Source organism: Staurois parvus, unplaced genomic scaffold (assembly GCF_062004578.1).
Source record: "Staurois parvus isolate SC_StPar_1 unplaced genomic scaffold, SC_StPar_1.0 ptg002163l, whole genome shotgun sequence".
Classification (NCBI taxonomy): Eukaryota; Metazoa; Chordata; class Amphibia; order Anura; family Ranidae; genus Staurois; species Staurois parvus.
The window spans coordinates 87,976-105,774 of NW_028319959.1; the positions used below are offsets into that span (position 1 = coordinate 87,976).

The 17,799-nt window shown below is 48.7% G+C and overlaps 1 protein-coding gene across 8 annotated transcripts in view; it reads left to right on the forward strand.

The window, feature by feature from the left end:
• LOXL3 (lysyl oxidase like 3) overlaps positions 1-17,799 on the forward strand; it is a 98,527-nt gene that overhangs the window by 17,877 nt on the left and 62,851 nt on the right. For all 8 annotated transcript variants that reach the window (XM_089665258.1, XM_089665252.1, XM_089665251.1 and 5 more), the window contains exons 3-5: positions 2,773-3,083; positions 14,896-15,059; positions 15,717-15,928. In XM_089665258.1, the coding sequence (XP_089521384.1) occupies positions 2,783-3,083; positions 14,896-15,059; positions 15,717-15,928 (677 nt within the window). In that variant the 5' untranslated portion in view covers positions 2,773-2,782. The remainder of the gene's footprint in view (positions 1-2,772; positions 3,084-14,895; positions 15,060-15,716; positions 15,929-17,799) is intronic.

Here is a 17,799-nt window from a genome sequence, read left to right on the forward strand (position 1 = left end):
AAGGGGACTTAACTTTGAATATATAAAACCGTATATAAGATCAGCCGTGATATCCTTCCACAGACTGCACTACGTTTTGGCCACCACCGGGGGGAGACTCCACTCCAATCCAGCTGGTTGACCACACACACTGGCAGATACAAATCTTATATACAATCTGGTGCACTGACTAGAGTTGAGGAGCAGCTTAGTAATTACACCCTTCTAGGATCCCTACAGCTAGAACCCCGGTGTTAATCACCCTTCCACTGTCCACACCCCCCCACACCAGACACACCCCTCCCCCACACACCCCCACACCAGACACACCACAAATGGTAGCCTGCCACCACCCAGCAGTTTATCCGCAGAACGGTCTGCTGGGACACCCCACACACACAGATCTCCGTCTGGCCGATCTGTTACCTTTACAATCTGCATACAATCTGCCCACTCACAGTGCAATTGCATACAGATTGGCAATGAGCTGACCGAGCGTTTAAAGGCACTAAAATACAATACAATACAATCTCTCCAATCTAATCTATCCAATCTAATCTCTCCAATCCAATCTCTCCGTAGATATGAGCCTGAGCTTAAATACACAGAAGTCACTAATTAATTGTAAGATTTAATTTCCCAAAAGTGGGCGGAGCATAAAATATGTACAAAATATAAAAAGTTACAGAAATACAAGAAGACACACAAATGACTAATTACTATAAAAAAAAAAGGGAATAAAACAGAATAAAACTTTACCCAGATCTATCCTGCGACTGGAGCAAGTCAGGGAGAAACAGCAATCCGTTGGTCGATCAACAAGCTCCATACGAATTACCATGTCCCAATGTCCGGGTACTCCATTTATGGGGATATGGACGTAGGCAGCACATTAGTCCTCAGCCAATTGACCCTGGGGGGTGTTCCTGTACCTGCCCACAGGATGTTCTGGGTGTTGACCTGCCCAAGTTCAATCAGACCAAGACTGGCTTGAAAAACCAAGTCGGGGCTTTGATTTCCGACACCAGTGCATCGGTCCAATCGCGACAGTACCAAACACTGTTCTGCAATTGCAATCCAGAGCCACCTAACCATTTCCTGCATTTTCCTGGCACTCTACCTAATCCACAAATACGGTTTTTATACATCGATGTGACCCACAGAGTGCCCTATCAGAAGGAAGTATTTTCATCTCTCTGCAACTAATATTGTAGCTTTTATGAGGGAAGAAACATACTTCTTTGATGTATGTATATTCTTTTAGAGCTCATCAGACAGATCGGAGACCCCCTGGTGTCATGAAGCCAAAATGTCTCCAGCCGTTTCCTCTTTTACTTCAGGAAGGTGAAAAGTCTGATTATAGACAAATCATCTACACCTGTCCTCCTTCCATCATCTCTACCTGTCCTCCTTTCATCATCTCTACCTGTCCTCCTTCCATCATCTCCACTTGTCCTCCTTCCATCATCTCTACCTGTCCTCCTTCCATCATCTCCACTTGTCCTCCTTCCATCATCTCTACCTGTCCTCCTTCCATCATCTCTACTTGTGCTCCTTCCATCATCTCTACCTGTCCCCCTTCCATCATTTCCATTTGTCCTCCTTCCATCATCTCCACTTGTCCTCCTTCCATCATCTCCACTTGTCCTCCTTCCATCATCTCTACCTGTCCTCCTTCCATCATCTCCACTTTTCTTCCTTCTATCATCTCTACCTGTCCTCCTTCCATCATCTCCACTTTTCTTCCTTCTATCATCTCTACCTGTCCTCCTTCCATCATCTCCATTTGTCCTCCTTCCATCATCTCTGTCTGTCCTCCTTCCATCATCTCCACTTTTCCTCCTTCCATCATCTCTACCTGTCCTCCTTCCATCATCTCCACTTGTCCTCCTTCCATCATCTCCACTTATCCTCCTTCCAGTATCTCCACTTGTCCTCCTTCCTTCATCTCTGCCTGTCCTCCTTCCATCATCTCTGCCTGTCCTCCTTCCATCATCTCTGCCTGTCCTCCTTCCATCATCTCCACTTTTCCTCCTTCCATCATCTCTACCTGTCCTCCTTCCATCATCTCTACCTGTCCTCCTTCCATCATCTCCACTTATCCTCCTTCCAGTATCTCCACTTGTCCTCCTTCCATCATCTCTGCCTGTCCTCCTTCCATCATCTCTGCCTGTCCTCCTTCCATCATCTCCACTTGTCCTCCTTCCATCATCTCCACTTGTCCTCCTTCCATCATCTCTGCCTGTCCTCCTTCCCTCATGTCTACCTGTCCACCCACAATCTGTCAGATTACAGGTATTTTAGGACTAAGCTAGACGCTCCTCAACCCATGTACAGACCTCATAGGCCTTAATGTTCTCTCTAGATTTCCCCATCCTCTGGAACTCACTACCCCAATCCATCAGACTGTCACCTACCCTCCTCACCTTTAGGCGCACCCTGAAAACCCATCTCTTCAGGGAAGCCTACCCCACCCTCACCTAACAGCCGATCTCCTCCACTCCTCCTACCACTTCATCCCCCACAGCCACTTCCTCCTGTACCACTATCCCCTCCCTCCTAGATTGTAAGCTCCCAGGATTAGGGCCCTCGAACCCCTCGTGTATTGTTGTGTTACTGTATTGTCTCATGTTCTGTCCCCACTATAATGTACAGTGCTGAGCAAACCTTCTATATAAATCCTGTATAATAATAATAATAAGTTAGAGAGGACTGTGGAGCGTCTCATCTCTCCTAAGGCTGATACGATTGATGCAGGTCACTAACTTGTTCACTTTGTGTCTCTGTCCGCAGTTCCGGTATCATGTCTGATCTATCTGCTAGTCTATGGGTGCTCTGTACGTTATCAGCAATAGTTCCAGGATTGACACAACAGACAACGCCACCCACCAGCCAATCAAATCCAAACAATGGCCTCAAATTCCGCCTGGCTGGGTTTCCTCGCAAACACAATGAAGGTCGGATAGAAATCTTCTATAACCAGGAATGGGGTACGATGTGTGATGATGATTTCACCATGGAGAATGCCCATATCCTCTGCCGCCATCTGGGATTTATAGAAGCTACGGGATGGACGCACAGCGCCAAGTATGGGAAAGGAATAGGTAAGATATTTTCAAAAATGAATATGATCCCCATATACTGTATGAGAAATTTTGATCCTGCCAGCAGAGGTTTAGTATTTGTATTGATCATCGGTGTAGGATAACACCCTTTCTAAGTGTGTGAAAACCAATTCAGGGAAAAAGGCCTTCAATACCAAACAGTCACAGAGCAGGCTAACATGTTTCATCCCCTGGATGGAGTTCTCTTCTACATACAGTATAGTCTATATAGGGTGCATGAATCTCCTGTATGGTGATAACACTCCTTTATGGAGGTCTATGGTGGGTTCTGTAGGGTGTATGAATCTCCTGTATGTTGATAACACACTTTATGGAGGTCTCTGGTGGGTTCTGTGGGGTGTATGAATCTCCTGTATGTTGATAACACACTTTATGGAGGTCTCTGGTGGGTTCTGTAGGGTGTATGAATCTCCTGTATGGTGATAACACTCATTTATGGACGTCTCTGGTGGGTTCTGTAGGGTGTATGAATCTCCTGTATGGTGATAAAACTCCTTTATGGAGGTCTATGGTGGGTTCTGTGGGGTGTATGAATCTCCTGTATGGTGATAACACTCCTTTATGGAGGTCTCTGGTGGGTTCTGTAGGGTGTATGAATCTCCTGTATGTTGATAACACACTTTATGGAGGTCTCTGGTGGGTTCTGTAGGGTGTATGAATCTCCTGTATGGTGATAACACTCCTTTATGGAGGTCTCTGGTGGGTTCTGTAGGGTGTATGAATCTCCAGTATGTTGATAACACTCCTTTATGGAGGTCTCTGGTGGGTTCTGTAGGGTGTATGAATCTCCTGTATGGTGATAACACTCCTTTATGGAGATCTCTGGTGGGTTCTGTAGGGTGTATGAATCTCCTGTATGGTGATAACACTCCTTTATGGAGATCTCTGGTGGGTTCTGTAGGGTGTATGAATCTCCTGTATGGTGATAACACACTTTATGGAGGTCTCTGGTGGGTTCTGTAGAGTGTATGAATCTCCTGTATGGTGATAACACTCCTTTATGGAGGTCTCTGGTGGGTTCTGTAGGGTGTATGAATCTCCTGTATGATGATAACAAACTTTATGGAGGTCTATGGTGGGTTCTGTGGGGTGTATGAATCTCCTGTATGGTGATAACACTCCTTTATGGAGGTCTATGGTGGGTTCTGTAGAGTGTATGAATCTCCTGTATGGTGATAACACTCCTTTATGGAGGTCTATGGTGGGTTCTGAAGGGTGTATGAATCTCCTGTATGGTGATAACACTCCTTTATGGAGATCTCTGGTGTGTTCTGTGGGGTGTATGAATCTCCTGTATGGTGATAACACTCCTTTATGGAGGTCTCTGGTGTGTTCTGTGGGGTGTATGAATCTCCTGTATGGTGATAACACTCCTTTATGGAGGTCTCTGGTGGGTTCTGTGGGGTGTATGAATCTCCTGTATGGTGATAACACTCCTTTATGGAGGTCTCTGGTGGGTTCTGTGGGGTGTATGAATCTCCTGTATGGTGATAACACTCCTTTATGGAGGTCTCTGGTGGGTTCTGTGGGGTGTATGAATCTCCTGTATGGTGATAACGCTCCTTTATGGAGGTCTCTGGTGGGTTCTGTGGGGTGTATGAATCTCCTGTATGGTGATAACGCTCCTTTATGGAGGTCTCTGGTGGGTTCTGTGGGGTGTATGAATCTCCTGTATGGTGATAACACTCCTTTATGGAGGTCTCTGTTGGGTTCTGTGGGGTGTATGAATCTCCTGTATGGTGATAACGCTCCTTTATGGAGGTCTCTGGTGGGCTCTGTGGGGTGTATGAATCTCCTGTATGGTGATAACACTCCTTTATGGAGGTCTATGGTGGGTTCTGTAGGGTGTATGAATCTCCTGCATGATGATAACGCTCCTTTATGGAGGTCTCTGGTGGGTTCTGTGGGGTGTATGAATCTCCTGTATGTTGATAACACTCCTTTATGGAGGTCTCTGGTGGGTTCTGTGGGGTGTATGAATCTCCTGTATGGTGATAACACTCCTTTATGGAGGTCTCTGGTGGGTTCTGTGGGGTGTATGAATCTCCTGTATGGTGATAACACTCCTTTATGGAGATCTCTGGTGTGTTCTGTAGGGTGTATGAATCTCCTGTATGGTGATAACACTCCTTTATGGAGGTCTCTGGTGGGTTCTGTGGGGTGTATGAATCTCCTGTATGGTGATAACACTCCTTTTTGGAGGTCTCTGGTGGGTTCTGTAGGGTGTATAAATCTCCTGTATGATAACACTCCTTTATGGAGATCTTTGGTGGGTTCTGTAGGGTGTATGAATCTCCTGTATGGTGATAACACTCCTTTATGGAGGTCTATGGCGGGGTTCTGTAGGGTGTATGAATCTCCTGTATGGTAATAACACACTTTATGGAGGTCTCTGGTGGGTTCTGAAGGGTGTATGAATCTCCTGTATGGTGATAACACTACTTTATGGAGGTCTCTGGTGGGTTCTGTGGGGTGTATGAATCTCCTGTATGGTGATAACACTCCTTTATGGAGGTCTCTGGTGTGTTCTGTGGGGTGTGTGAATCTCCTGTATGGTGATAACACTCCTTTATGGAGGTCTATGGTGGGTTCTGTGGGGTGTGTGAATCTCCTGTATGGTGATAACACACTTTATGGAGGTCTATGGTGGGTTCTATGGGGTGTATGAATCTCTTGTATGGTGATAACACTCCTTTATGGAGGTTTATGGTGGGTTCTGTAGGGTGTATGAATCTCCTGTATGGTGATAACACTCCTTTATGGAGGTCTATGGTGGGTTCTGTAGGGTGTATGAATCTCCTCTATGTTGATAACACTCCTTTATGGAGGTCTCTGGTGGGTTCTGTAGGGTGTATGAATCTCCTGTATGGTGATAACACTACTTTATGGAGGTCTCTGGTGGGTTCTGTAGGGTGTATGAATCTCCTGTATGGTGATAACACACTTTATGCAGGTCTCTGGTGGGTTCTGTGGGGTGTATGAATCTCCTGTATGATAATAACACTCCTTTATGGAGGTCTCTGGTGGGTTCTGTTCGGTGTATGAATCTCCTGTATGGTGATAACACTCCTTTATGGAGGTCTCTGGTGGGTTCTGTAGGGTGTATGAATCTCCTGTATGGTGATAACACTACTTTATGGAGGTCTCTGGTGGGTTCTGTGGGGTGTATGAATCTCCTGTATGGTGATAACACACTTTATGGAGGTCTCTGGTGGGTTCTGTGGGGTGTATGAATCTCCTGTATGATAATAACACTCCTTTATGGAGGTCTCTGGTGGGTTCTGTGGGGTGTATGAATCTCCTGTATGGTGATAACACTACTTTATGGAGGTCTCTGGTGGGTTCTGTGGGGTGTATGAATCTCCTGTATGGTGATAACGCACATTATGGAGGTCTCTGGTGAGTTCTGTAGGGTGTATGAATCTCCTGTATGGTGATAACACACTTTATGGAGGTCTATGGTGGGTTCTGTAGGGTGTATGAATCTCCTGTATGGTGATAACACTCCTTTATGGAGGTCTATGGTTGGTTCTGTTGGGTGTATGAATCTCCTGTATGGTGATAACACTCCTTTTTGGAGGTCTATGGCGGGGTTCTGTAGGGTGTATGAATCTCCTGTATGGTAATAACACACTTTATGCAGATCTCTGGTGGGTTCTGTAGGGTGTATGAATCTCCTGTATGATAACACTCCTTTATGGAGGTCTCTGGTGGGTTCTGTGGGGTGTATGAATCTCCTGTATGGTGATAGCACACTTTATGGAGATCTCTGGTGGGTTCTGTAGGGTGTATGAATCTCCTGTATGGTGATAAAACTCCTTTATGGAGGTCTCTGGTGGGTTCTGTTGGGTGTATGAATCTCCTGTATGGTGATAACACTCCTTTATGGAGGTCTATGGTGGGTTCTGTGGGGTGTATGAATCTCCTGTATGGTGATAACACTCCTTTATGGAGGTCTCTGGTGGGTTCTGTTGGGTGTATGAATCTCCTGTATGGTGATAACACTCCTTTATGGAGGTCTATGGCGGGGTTCTGTAGGGTGTATGAATCTCCTGTATGGTAATAACACACTTTATGGAGGTCTATGGTGGGTTCTGAAGAGTGTATGAATCTCCTGTATGGTGATAACACTCCTTTATGGAGGTCTCTGGTGGGTTCTGTAGGGTGTATGAATCTCCTGTATGGTGATAACACTCATTTATGGAGGTCTCTGGTGGGTTCTGTAGGGTGTATAAATCTCCTGTATGGTGATAACACTCCTTTATGGAGGTCTCTGGTGGGTTCTGTAGGGTGTATGAATCTCCTGTATGGTGATAACACTCCTTTATGGAGGTCTCTGGTGGGTTCTGTAGGGTGTATGAATCTCCTGTATGGTGATAACACTCCTTTATGGAGGTCTATGTCGGGGTTCTGTAGGGTGTATGAATCTCCTGTATGGTGATAAAACTCCTTTATGGAGGTCTATGGCGGGGTTCTGTAGGGTGTATGAATCTCCTGTATGGTGATAACACTCCTTTATGGAGGTCTATGGCGGGGTTCTGTAGGGTGTATGAATCTCCTGTATGGTGATAACACTCCTTTATGGAGGTCTCTGGTGGGTTCTGTGGGGTGTATGAATCTCCTGTATGGTGATAACACTACTTTATGGAGGTCTCTGGTGGCTTCTGTGGGGTGTATGAATCTCCTGTATGGTAATAACACACTTTATGGAAGTCTCTGGTGGGTTCTGTTCGGTGTATGAATCTCCTGTATGGTGATAACACACTTTATGGAGGTCTATGGTGGGTTCTGTGGGGTGTATGAATCTCCTGTGTGGTGATAACACTCCTTTATGGAGGTCTCTGGTGGGTTCTGTGGGGTGTATGAATCTCCTGTATGGTGATAACACACTTTATGGAGGTCTATGGTGGGTTCTGTAGGGTGTATGAATCTCCTGTATGGTGATAACACTCCTTTATGGAGGTCTATGGTGGGTTCTGTTGGGTGTATGAATCTCCTGAATGGTGATAACACTCCTTTATGGAGGTCTCTGGTGGGTTCTGTGGGGTGTATGAATCTCCTGTATGGTGATAACACTCCTTTATGGAGGTCTATGGTGGGTTCTGTGGGGTGTATGAATCTCCTGTATGGTGATACCACTTCTTTATGGAGGTCTCTGGTGGGTTCTGTGGGGTGTATGAATCTCCTGTATGGTGATAACATTCCTTTTTGGAGGTCTCTGGTGGGTTCTGTGGGGTGTATGAATCTCCTGTATGGTGATAACACTCCTTTATGGAGGTCTCTGGTGGGTTCTGTGGGGTGTATGAATCTCCTGTATGGTGATAACACTCCTTTATGGAGGTCTCTGGTGGGTTCTGTAGGGTGTATGAATCTCCTGTATGGTAATAACACACTTTATGGAGGTCTATGGTGGGTTCTGTAGAGTGTATGAATCTCCTGTATGGTGATAACACACTTTATGGAGGTCTATGGTGGGTTCTGTAGGGTGTATGAATCTCCTGTATGATAACACTCCTTTATGGAGGTCTCTGGTGGGTTCTGTAGGGTGTATGAATCTCCTGTATGGTGATAAAACTCCTTTATGGAGGTCTCTGGTGGGTTCTGTAGGGTGTATGAATCTCCTGTATGGTGATAAAACTCCTTTATGGAGGTCTATGGTGGGTTCTGTAGGGTGTATGAATCTCCTGTATGGTGATAACACTACTTTATGGAGGTCTCTGGTGGGTTCTGTAGGGTGTTTGAATCTCCTGTATGGTGATAACACTCCTTTATGGAGGTCTCTGGTGGGTTCTGTTGAGTGTATGAATCTCCTGTATGGTGATAACACTCCTTTATGGAGGTCTCTGGTGGGTTCTGTAGGGTGTTTGAATCTCCTGTATGGTGATAACACTCCTTTATGGAGGTCTCTGGTGGGTTCTGTGGGGTGTATGAATCTCCTGTATGGTGATAACACTCCTTTATGGAGGTCTCTGGTGGGTTCTGTAGGGTGTATGAATCTCCTCTATGGTGATACAACTCCTTTATGGAGGTCTCTGGTGGGTTCTGTAGGGTGTATGAATCTCCTGTATGGTGATAACACTCCTTTATGGAGGTCTCTGGTGGGTTCTGTAGGGTGTATGAATCTCCTGTATGGTAATAACACACTTTATGGAGGTCTATGGTGGGTTCTGTAGAGTGTATGAATCTCCTGTATGGTGATAACACACTTTATGGAGGTCTCTGGTGGGTTCTGTAGGGTGTATGAATCTCCTGTATGATATCACTCCTTTATGGAGGTCTCTGGTGGGTTCTGTAGGGTGTATGAATCTCCTGTATGGTGATAAAACTCCTTTATGGAGGTCTCTGGTGGGTTCTGTTGGGTTTATGAATTTCATGTAGCACTACCACCTTAGGAGTCGCTAGAGATATGGATCTCCATATAGTCCTTCACAGCCAGGAAACACGTATTTTCCACACAGACTAACCAGTCCTTGAGCTTGTTTTTGAAGTTATATTAGGGGATTGAACTTGGATGGGGTAAGGGGTGTATAGGATGCCCAAGGGTAAAGGGAACAAAGGACAAACTCCTGTAGCATCCTCCTAGTTTAGCTAGATGGGAGCTAGATCCTATTGGTTAGTTGGGAGCTTGTCAGCAGCTCAGGTGAGATATCCAGATGGGTCAAATTCTGGTCAGAACTGAGAGACGGGTTTGTCAGAACCCCCATATACCCCAGACTCTGCTGGATGATCCTGCTGGTTGGAACCAGTCAGGATTTAGTGCTATGCCCCACCATCTAAGTGCTCTGCTTCACCCTGGCCCAGGACTGTGACGATCGCGGCATCAGACCCCAGCCCTTCTTACCAAATGCATGACCGAAGGACTAGCCAATCTAAAACCGCGCTGTCACGTGCGTACAATGCCACACCCAGCTGCACCCTGCACAACGATTTTCCAGCTAATGTACCACAATCTGTGTGCCGAAAGCCGGAGCGATTGTTACTGGGTCAGGTTAATTACGCAATTAACCCTTCACACTGCCACCACCTCCTTTTTGTACAGAGAAAGAGAAAACTCGGCGATATCAGCAATACACTATGATGGTTGAGGTAATCGTCTGTATACCACTGTCACCGCAGGCTGGGTATACACAGGGTTAAACACACACAGTAGCGCTCTTCAGAGACAGGGGTTCTTAGTTTGCATTAAAGAGCTTTAGAAACAGTTCAACACTTTTCAGAAAGTAAGATTTATTACTAAAAGGTCAAAAGGGTGCAATAAAAATATTTACAGAAAAGATGTAGCCAATATATATACAGTATATAAACACAGTGTCAGGGACCCCAGAGCTGGCCGCGATCGCGCATCAGTCTGCGCATGCGCAGTGTGCCCGGCCGCACTAGCATGCGAGTATTGGGACCAGGGCACCCGCGATTGCAGCGGCGCTCACACATGCGCACTCGCGATCGCGGACGCGAGTCTGGCACCAATCAGGGCGCAGGGCGCCCTATTTAAAACAGGCCAGGGTTGTGTTTAGTTGCCGTATGGTCTTACCTGTTTCCTGAGTTCCTGATTAGTAGATTGTCTTGTTGCCGACCCTGCCTGACCCTGATTTGCTGTCTGTCTCCTGTTCTGATCCCTGGCTTGTCTGACTATTCTCCTGCTTACCCCGCACGTTCTGATCTCCTGTTGCCGAACCCGGCTTGTGACCTGTTTATTTCTCTGCCTGCTGATTTTGTACCACGCCGCCACCACCGTTACCGACCCGGCCTGCCTGACGCTGCTCTTGTTACCTCCTCACATCAGGCTCTCACCTGCTACACACCTCCAGCGGTGCTTCTACCGCAGCTGGGTGAACCCAAGGGCCGCGACCTGGTCTCGGCCTGCTCCAAGTCCATCCCCACCATCAGGGGCCCTGGTGAACAAGCAGGTTGGGGCTTAGATTCTGCACCCTGGGGGATTCCGGTCTGTGGAGCACTAGAGGCTACCACTGGTAGGAACCTAACACACAGAGAGCAATAACAGAGCAAAGAGATAACAGAAAGGAATTTAGATAAAGTACTTGCCGTCAGCCTTGATTTAAGCAGCTTTCAAGTTTCCTGAGCCAAAAGGGTGCCTTATCTCACAAAGTTGGTCCCGATGTTACAAGGGAGTATCTTCAACTTCAACTCAGCTTAGCTTAGCTCCAAGTATAACAGCCTTTTCTAGGAACTCAGCAGGGTGTCTCCTTGAAGCAGAGAACCAATCGCCTCATTTGGGGAGGGAGGTGTAGGTGGAGACCCCAGCTAAGACCAAAATCCCTCGCAAGTTGATATCATGACCCATAACTTACCCTTGGTGCGTTTAGCAGCCTTGCCACTAGTAGATTAATATGCAGACACATCTGCTGAACGTCTAGATATGAAATATGACATACCTGTTGTGATGGTTAAAAAGATATCATTTTCTGCTCTCCTGTATATGTCAGCTAGGGGGTGTAATATATCAGACGACTTGTATTCAAGTGACCGGTCTGAATATATGCCTGGTTTTTATGTAAGTCTTTCATATTCCAAAATATGTAATCATAGGGGAGAGTGGATTTTTAAATGTAAGTCTGTTTCACAGCTAGCTGGAATGTCTTTGAAGCTCAGGAAGGACTGGTTTATGGTTTTACGATCCTTTTCCAAGCAGAGTCTCGCAGAAATATGGGGGTCAGGCTAATTGGGGTTTATAGCCATGAGCTCTCTTGCTATGGCTTGATGCCTTTTTGAACTCAGCATCCAGGGACCACGTGTCACGCAACAGAGAGGGAGGGGGGATGAGGGAAGCTGATTTGGGAGTAGAAAATGATAGAATATGGAGGCCTTTGCCAAAGTGGAGGCTCGCATCCATCTCTGTGTGCACGATTGCTACAAGGACCAGGGCCAGAGACATTGAGGTGCAGGAGTGGGCCATTTGGTCACCACAGTCCTGCGTACAGCCTGGATTGGGGGACAAGAGAAACCTGCCCCACTTCTCCTGGCTGCAAAGAGAGATACAAAGGAAAGTTGTGGTAGAATGGGGCCTGGACTAACTCTATGTCCCCTAGGACATTAAGGACTTAGTAGAAGACTCCCAGACTCAATGGGAGGAGGACTTGATCTGGGACCACATGCATGTCCCCAGACACCTGAGAGGGTCTCATTTGGAAGGACCTTGGACCCGCTTCCAGGACATTAAAAGAGAGTGGAGTAAGGGCAGGGCCATTCACAAAGGTGGTGGATGTGAAAGAAGGGCAGCCAAGCCAAAGCTATTCTGTGGCCACCCGGAGACCTGATGGCTCCATAGTCACAGCCCAGTCCTTGGAAGTACTATTGAGATTATGGTCCAGTTAGGGCTGGAGATTTTTTTTTCCTGGTGGGGGGTTCTCAAATTCTGAGGCATTGGTTTATATTTGTGTTGGGGGGAGGGGTGAAAAAGAGGCAGCAGTGGAGTGGAGTCATGAAGGTTTGCACTGCAGCTTGGCAAAAATGACCCCCCCCCCCCCCGTAGTGTTCAGTGGGCTGTACCACCTATGGAACGTAATCCATTCTACTGACCAGGGGCACCCTACAAGAAGACCATGCATGTGGTTGTGACACGCAAGTGGTTAAAACTGGTGGTGAAGAAGCCGCACCGTGCCTCCTCGCTGCCTGCCAAATGCTCTCTGAAGAACAATCTGAATACAGAGCCTCTTCAGAGTGCAACACTGGTGAAGATGAGTCCTAAGTGTCCATGTGGATGAAATCTGAAGGTTTGAAATCCCTGGGCAGGAGATCCCAAGATGACTCTCCTCATCCAGCTGTACTGGGGGAATCCCTGGGCAGGAGATCCCCAGATGACTCCTCTCCTCATCCAGCTGTACTGGGAGAATCTCTGGGCAGGGGATCCCCAGATGACTCCTCTCCTCATCCAGCTATACTGGGGGAATCCCTGGGCAGGAGATCCCCAGATGACTCCTCTCCTCATCCAGCTGTACTGGGGAAATCCCTGGGCAGGAGATCCCCAGGATGACTCCTCTCCTCATCCAGATGTACTGGGGGAATCCCTGGGCAGGAGATCCCCAGGATGACTCCTCTCCTCATCCAGATGTACTGGGGGAATCCCTTGGCAGGAGATCCCCAGATGACTCCTCTCCTCATCCAGCTCTACTGGAAAAATCCCTTGGCAGGAGATCCCCAGATGACTCCTCTCCTCATCCAGCTGTACTGGGGGAATCTCTGGGCAGGGGATCCCCAGATGACTCCTCTCCTCATCCAGCTGTACTGGGGGAATCCCTGGGCAGGAGATCCCCAGATGACTCCTCTCCTCATCCAGCTGTAGTGGGGGAATCCCTGGGCAGGGGATCCCCAGATGACTCCTCTCCTCATCCAGCTGTACTGGGGAATCCCTGGGCAAGAGATCCCCAGATGACTCCTCTCCTCATCCAGCTGTACTGGGGGAATCTCTGGGCAGGGGATCCCCAGATGACTCCTCTCCTCATCCAGCTGTACTGGGGGAATCCCTGGGCAGGAGATCCCCAGATGACTCCTCTACTCATCCAGCTGTAGTGGGGGAATCCCTGGGCAGGGGATCCCCAGATGACTCCTCTCCTCATCCAGCTGTACTGGGGAATCCCTGGGCAAGAGATCCCCAGATGACTCCTCTCCTCATCCATCTGTACTGGGGGAATCCCTGGGCAGGGTATCCCCAGATGACTCCTCTCCTCATCCAGCTGTACTGCGGGAATCTCTGGGCAGAAGATCCCCAGACGACTCCTCTCCTCATCCAGCTGTACTGGGGGAATCTCTGGGCAGGGGATCCAGTGTCTGCCACCGCAGTATGAAACGATCCCGGGTAATAAAGCTAATCCAGTCCTTGCCAAGCCTTCTGTTGGGGATGGGCCAGGATCCATCAAAAGTGCAGATGAGCCACTCCTCACCTCCGCCCACTGCTTCTAGAACTTTCTCCTAAGTCCTAGAGCAGGAGATCCCCAGATGACTCCTCTCCTCATCCATCTGTACTGGGGGAATCCCTGGGCAGGGGATCCCCAGATGACTTCTCTCCTCATCCAGCTGTACTGCGGGAATCTCTGGGCAGGGGATCCCCAGGTGGCTCCTCTCCTCATCCAGCTGTACTGGGGGAATCCCTGGGCAGGAGATCCCTAGATGACTCCTCTCCTCATCCAGCTGTACTGGGGGAATCTCTGGGCAGAAGATCCCCAGATGACTCCTCTCCTCATCCATCTGTACTGGGGGAATCCCTGGGCAGGGGATCCCCAGATGACTCCTCTCCTCATCCAGCTGTACTGGGGGAATCTCTGGGCAGAAGATCCCCAGATGACTCCTCTCCTCATCCATCTGTACTGGGGGAATCCCTGGGCAGGGGATCCCCAGATGACTCCTCTCCTCATCCAGCTGTACTGGGGGAATCTCTGGGCAGGAGATCCCCAGACGACTCCTCTCCTCATCCAGCTGTACTGGGGGAATCTCTGGGCAGGGGATCCGGTGTCTGCCACCGCAGTATGAAACGATCCCGGGTAAGAAAGCTAATCCAGTCCTTGCCAAGCCTTCTGTTGGGGATGGGCCAGGATCCATCAAAAGTGCAGATGAGCCACTCCTCACCTCCGCCCACTGCTTCTAGAACTTTCCCCTAAGTCCTAGAGCAGGTGGAAGTCTGGGAGAGCTGACCTGCAGAGCCTCTCAGCTCTGACCTGAATTGGACCCTCTGACTATTGTGACTCAGCCCTCCTGACATTAGAACTAGAGCGCCCCCTTGCTGACTAGGAGGGTGCTACACTCCTGTAGGGTAATAACTCTTTCTGTTTTCTGGAAGGGCGAATCTGGCTGGACAATGTCATCTGCTCTGGAAGTGAGAAAAGTATTGAGGACTGTAAGTCCCGGGGATGGGGGAACAGTGACTGCACCCATGAAGAGGATGCCGGGGTCATCTGCAAAGATGAGAGAATTCCAGGATATGTTGAGCCCAACACTATTGAGGTAAGAAAAAGACAAATTCCGTCACCATCTAACCTCACTGGGGGGGTCAGTATGGTGACCTCACTGGGGGTGGCCAGTATGGTGTCCTCACTGGGGGGGTAGTATGGTGACCTCACTGGGGGTGGCCAGTATGGTGTCCTCACTGGGGGGGTAGTATGGTGACCTCACTGGGGAGGTCAGTATGGTGACCAGAGGGCAGCTATGAGACATGATATATGCCCCTCCCACTGACACAGACAGAGGGCAGCTATGAGACATGACATATGCCCCTCCCACTGACTGGTGACACAGACAGAGGGCAGCTATGAGACATGACATATGCCCCTCCCACTGACACAGACAGAGGGCAGCTATGAGACATGATATATGCCCCTCCCACTGACGGGTGACAAAGACAGAGGGCAGCTATGAGACCTGACATATGCCCTTCCCAGTACGGGTGACACAGAGGGCAGTTATGAAATTTGACCTTCCCACTGATGGGCGACACAGAGGGCAGCTATTATACATCTGCTATGCCCCTCCCATAGTGGGGTGAAAGATACATAGGACATGGCACATCCTGTAGGGTGAGACATACATTCTAGCCCCTCCCAGCACAGGGTGACATGTAGCATATCAATGGTTAACATTGGGTGGGGAATCCATGTCTTCCAGACAGAGCAGAGGCAGGTGGAAGAGGTCCGTCTGAGGCCGGTCATCACGAATGCCAAGAACCGACTTCCAGCTCATGAGGGGATATTGGAGATCAAATACAGGAATACCTGGGAACAGGTGTGTGATGTGGGCTGGACTCCGGCAAACAGTCACGTGGTCTGCGGAATGCTGGGCTTCCCATCCGAGAAGAAGTTCAACAAAAACTTCTACAAGTAAGATCTACATGAGTGATAGACACTTCATAGAGGGAGATGAAAGGACAGAGCTGAGATGTCTAGTCGTAGAGTGGGTGGAGGGACCTAATGTCAATGTGTCATCTAATGTCCACGTGTCCTAGTTACCATCCCGGTATAGTGTGGGTTGAGGGATCCAATGGCAACGTGTCAACTAATGGCAACGTGTCAACTAATGGCAACGTGTCCTACTTCCCATCCCGGTACAGCAGAAGAAGAGGGAATGATGGTGAGGGTGATGGTCGCCCCAGACATCTTCATTGTCTGAAGAGTTGACTGATAGACAACAGGGGTCCGGTGTGGTGTGATACAAGAGAGGTTGGAGGTCATTTGTGGAAGGATGTTTGTGGGGATAGATGGAAAAGAGATGGGGGTCTGGATATATAGAGATGGGGGAGGTCACAGAGATGGGGGGTCTGGATATATAGAGATGGGGGAGGTCACATAGATGGGGGGTCTGGATATATTGAGATGGGGGAGGTCACAGAGATGGGGGGTCTGAATATATAGAGATGGGGGAGGTAACAGAGATTGGGGGTTTGGATATATAGAGATGGGGGAGGTCACAGAGCTGGGGGGGGTCTGGATATATAGAGATGGGGGAGGTCACAGAGCTGGGGGGGGTCTGGATATATAGAGATGGGGAAGGTCACAGAAATGGGGGGTCTGGATATATAGAGATGGGGGAGGTCACAGAGATGGGGGGTCTGGATATATAGAGATGGGGGAGGTCACAGAGATTAGGGTCTGGATATATAGAGATGGGGGAGGTCACAGAGATGGGGGGTCTGGATATATAGAGATGGGGAAGGTCACAGAGATGGGGGGTCTGGATATATAGAGATGGGGGAGGTCACAGAGTTGGGGGGTCTGGATATATAGAGATGGGAAAGGCCAAAGAGATGGGGGGTCTGGATATATAGAAATGGGGGAGGTCACAGAGATGGGGGTCTGGATATATAGAGATGGGGGAGGTCACAGAGATGGGGGGTCTGGATATATAGAGATGGGGGAGGTCACAGAGATGGGGGGTCTGGATATATAGAGATGGGGGAGGTCACAGAGATTAAGGGTCTGGATATATAGAGATGGGGGAGGTCACAGAGATGGGGGGTCTGGATATATAGAGATGGGGAAGGTCACAGAGATGGGGGGTCTGGATATATAGAGATGGGGGAGGTCACAGAGATGGGGGGTCTGGATATATAGAGATGGGGGAGGTCACAGAGATGGGGGGTCTGGATATATAGAGATGGGGGAGGTCACAGAGATGAGGGGTCTGGATATATAGAGATGGGGAGGTCACAGAGATGGGGGGTCTGGATATATAGAGATGGGGGAGGTCACAGAGATGGGGGGGTCTGGATATATTGAGATGGGGAAGGTCACAGAGATGGGGGGTCTGGATATATAGAGATGGGGGAGGTCACAGAGATGGGGGGTCTGGATATATAGAGATGGGGAAGGTCACAGAGATGGGGGGTCTGGATATATAGAGATGGGGGAGGTCACAGAGATGGGGGGTCTGGATATATAGAGATGGGGAGGTCACAGAGATGGGGGGTCTGGATATATAGAGATGGGGGAGGTCACAGAGATGGGGGGTCTGGATATATAGAGATGGGGGAGGTCACAGAGATGGGGGGGTCTGGATATATAGAGATGGGGGAGGTCACAGAGATGGGGGGGTCTGGATATATAGAGATGGGGGATCTGGATACACCAAACCATAGGAGGTCACAGAGATGGAGGATGAGAAGACATGGGGGGGGGGGGGAAAGGGGGTAACTAAGATAACTGAAGTGGGGAGACAGAGATGATCACATGGTGGGTTTGACGTTGTGGAGAAG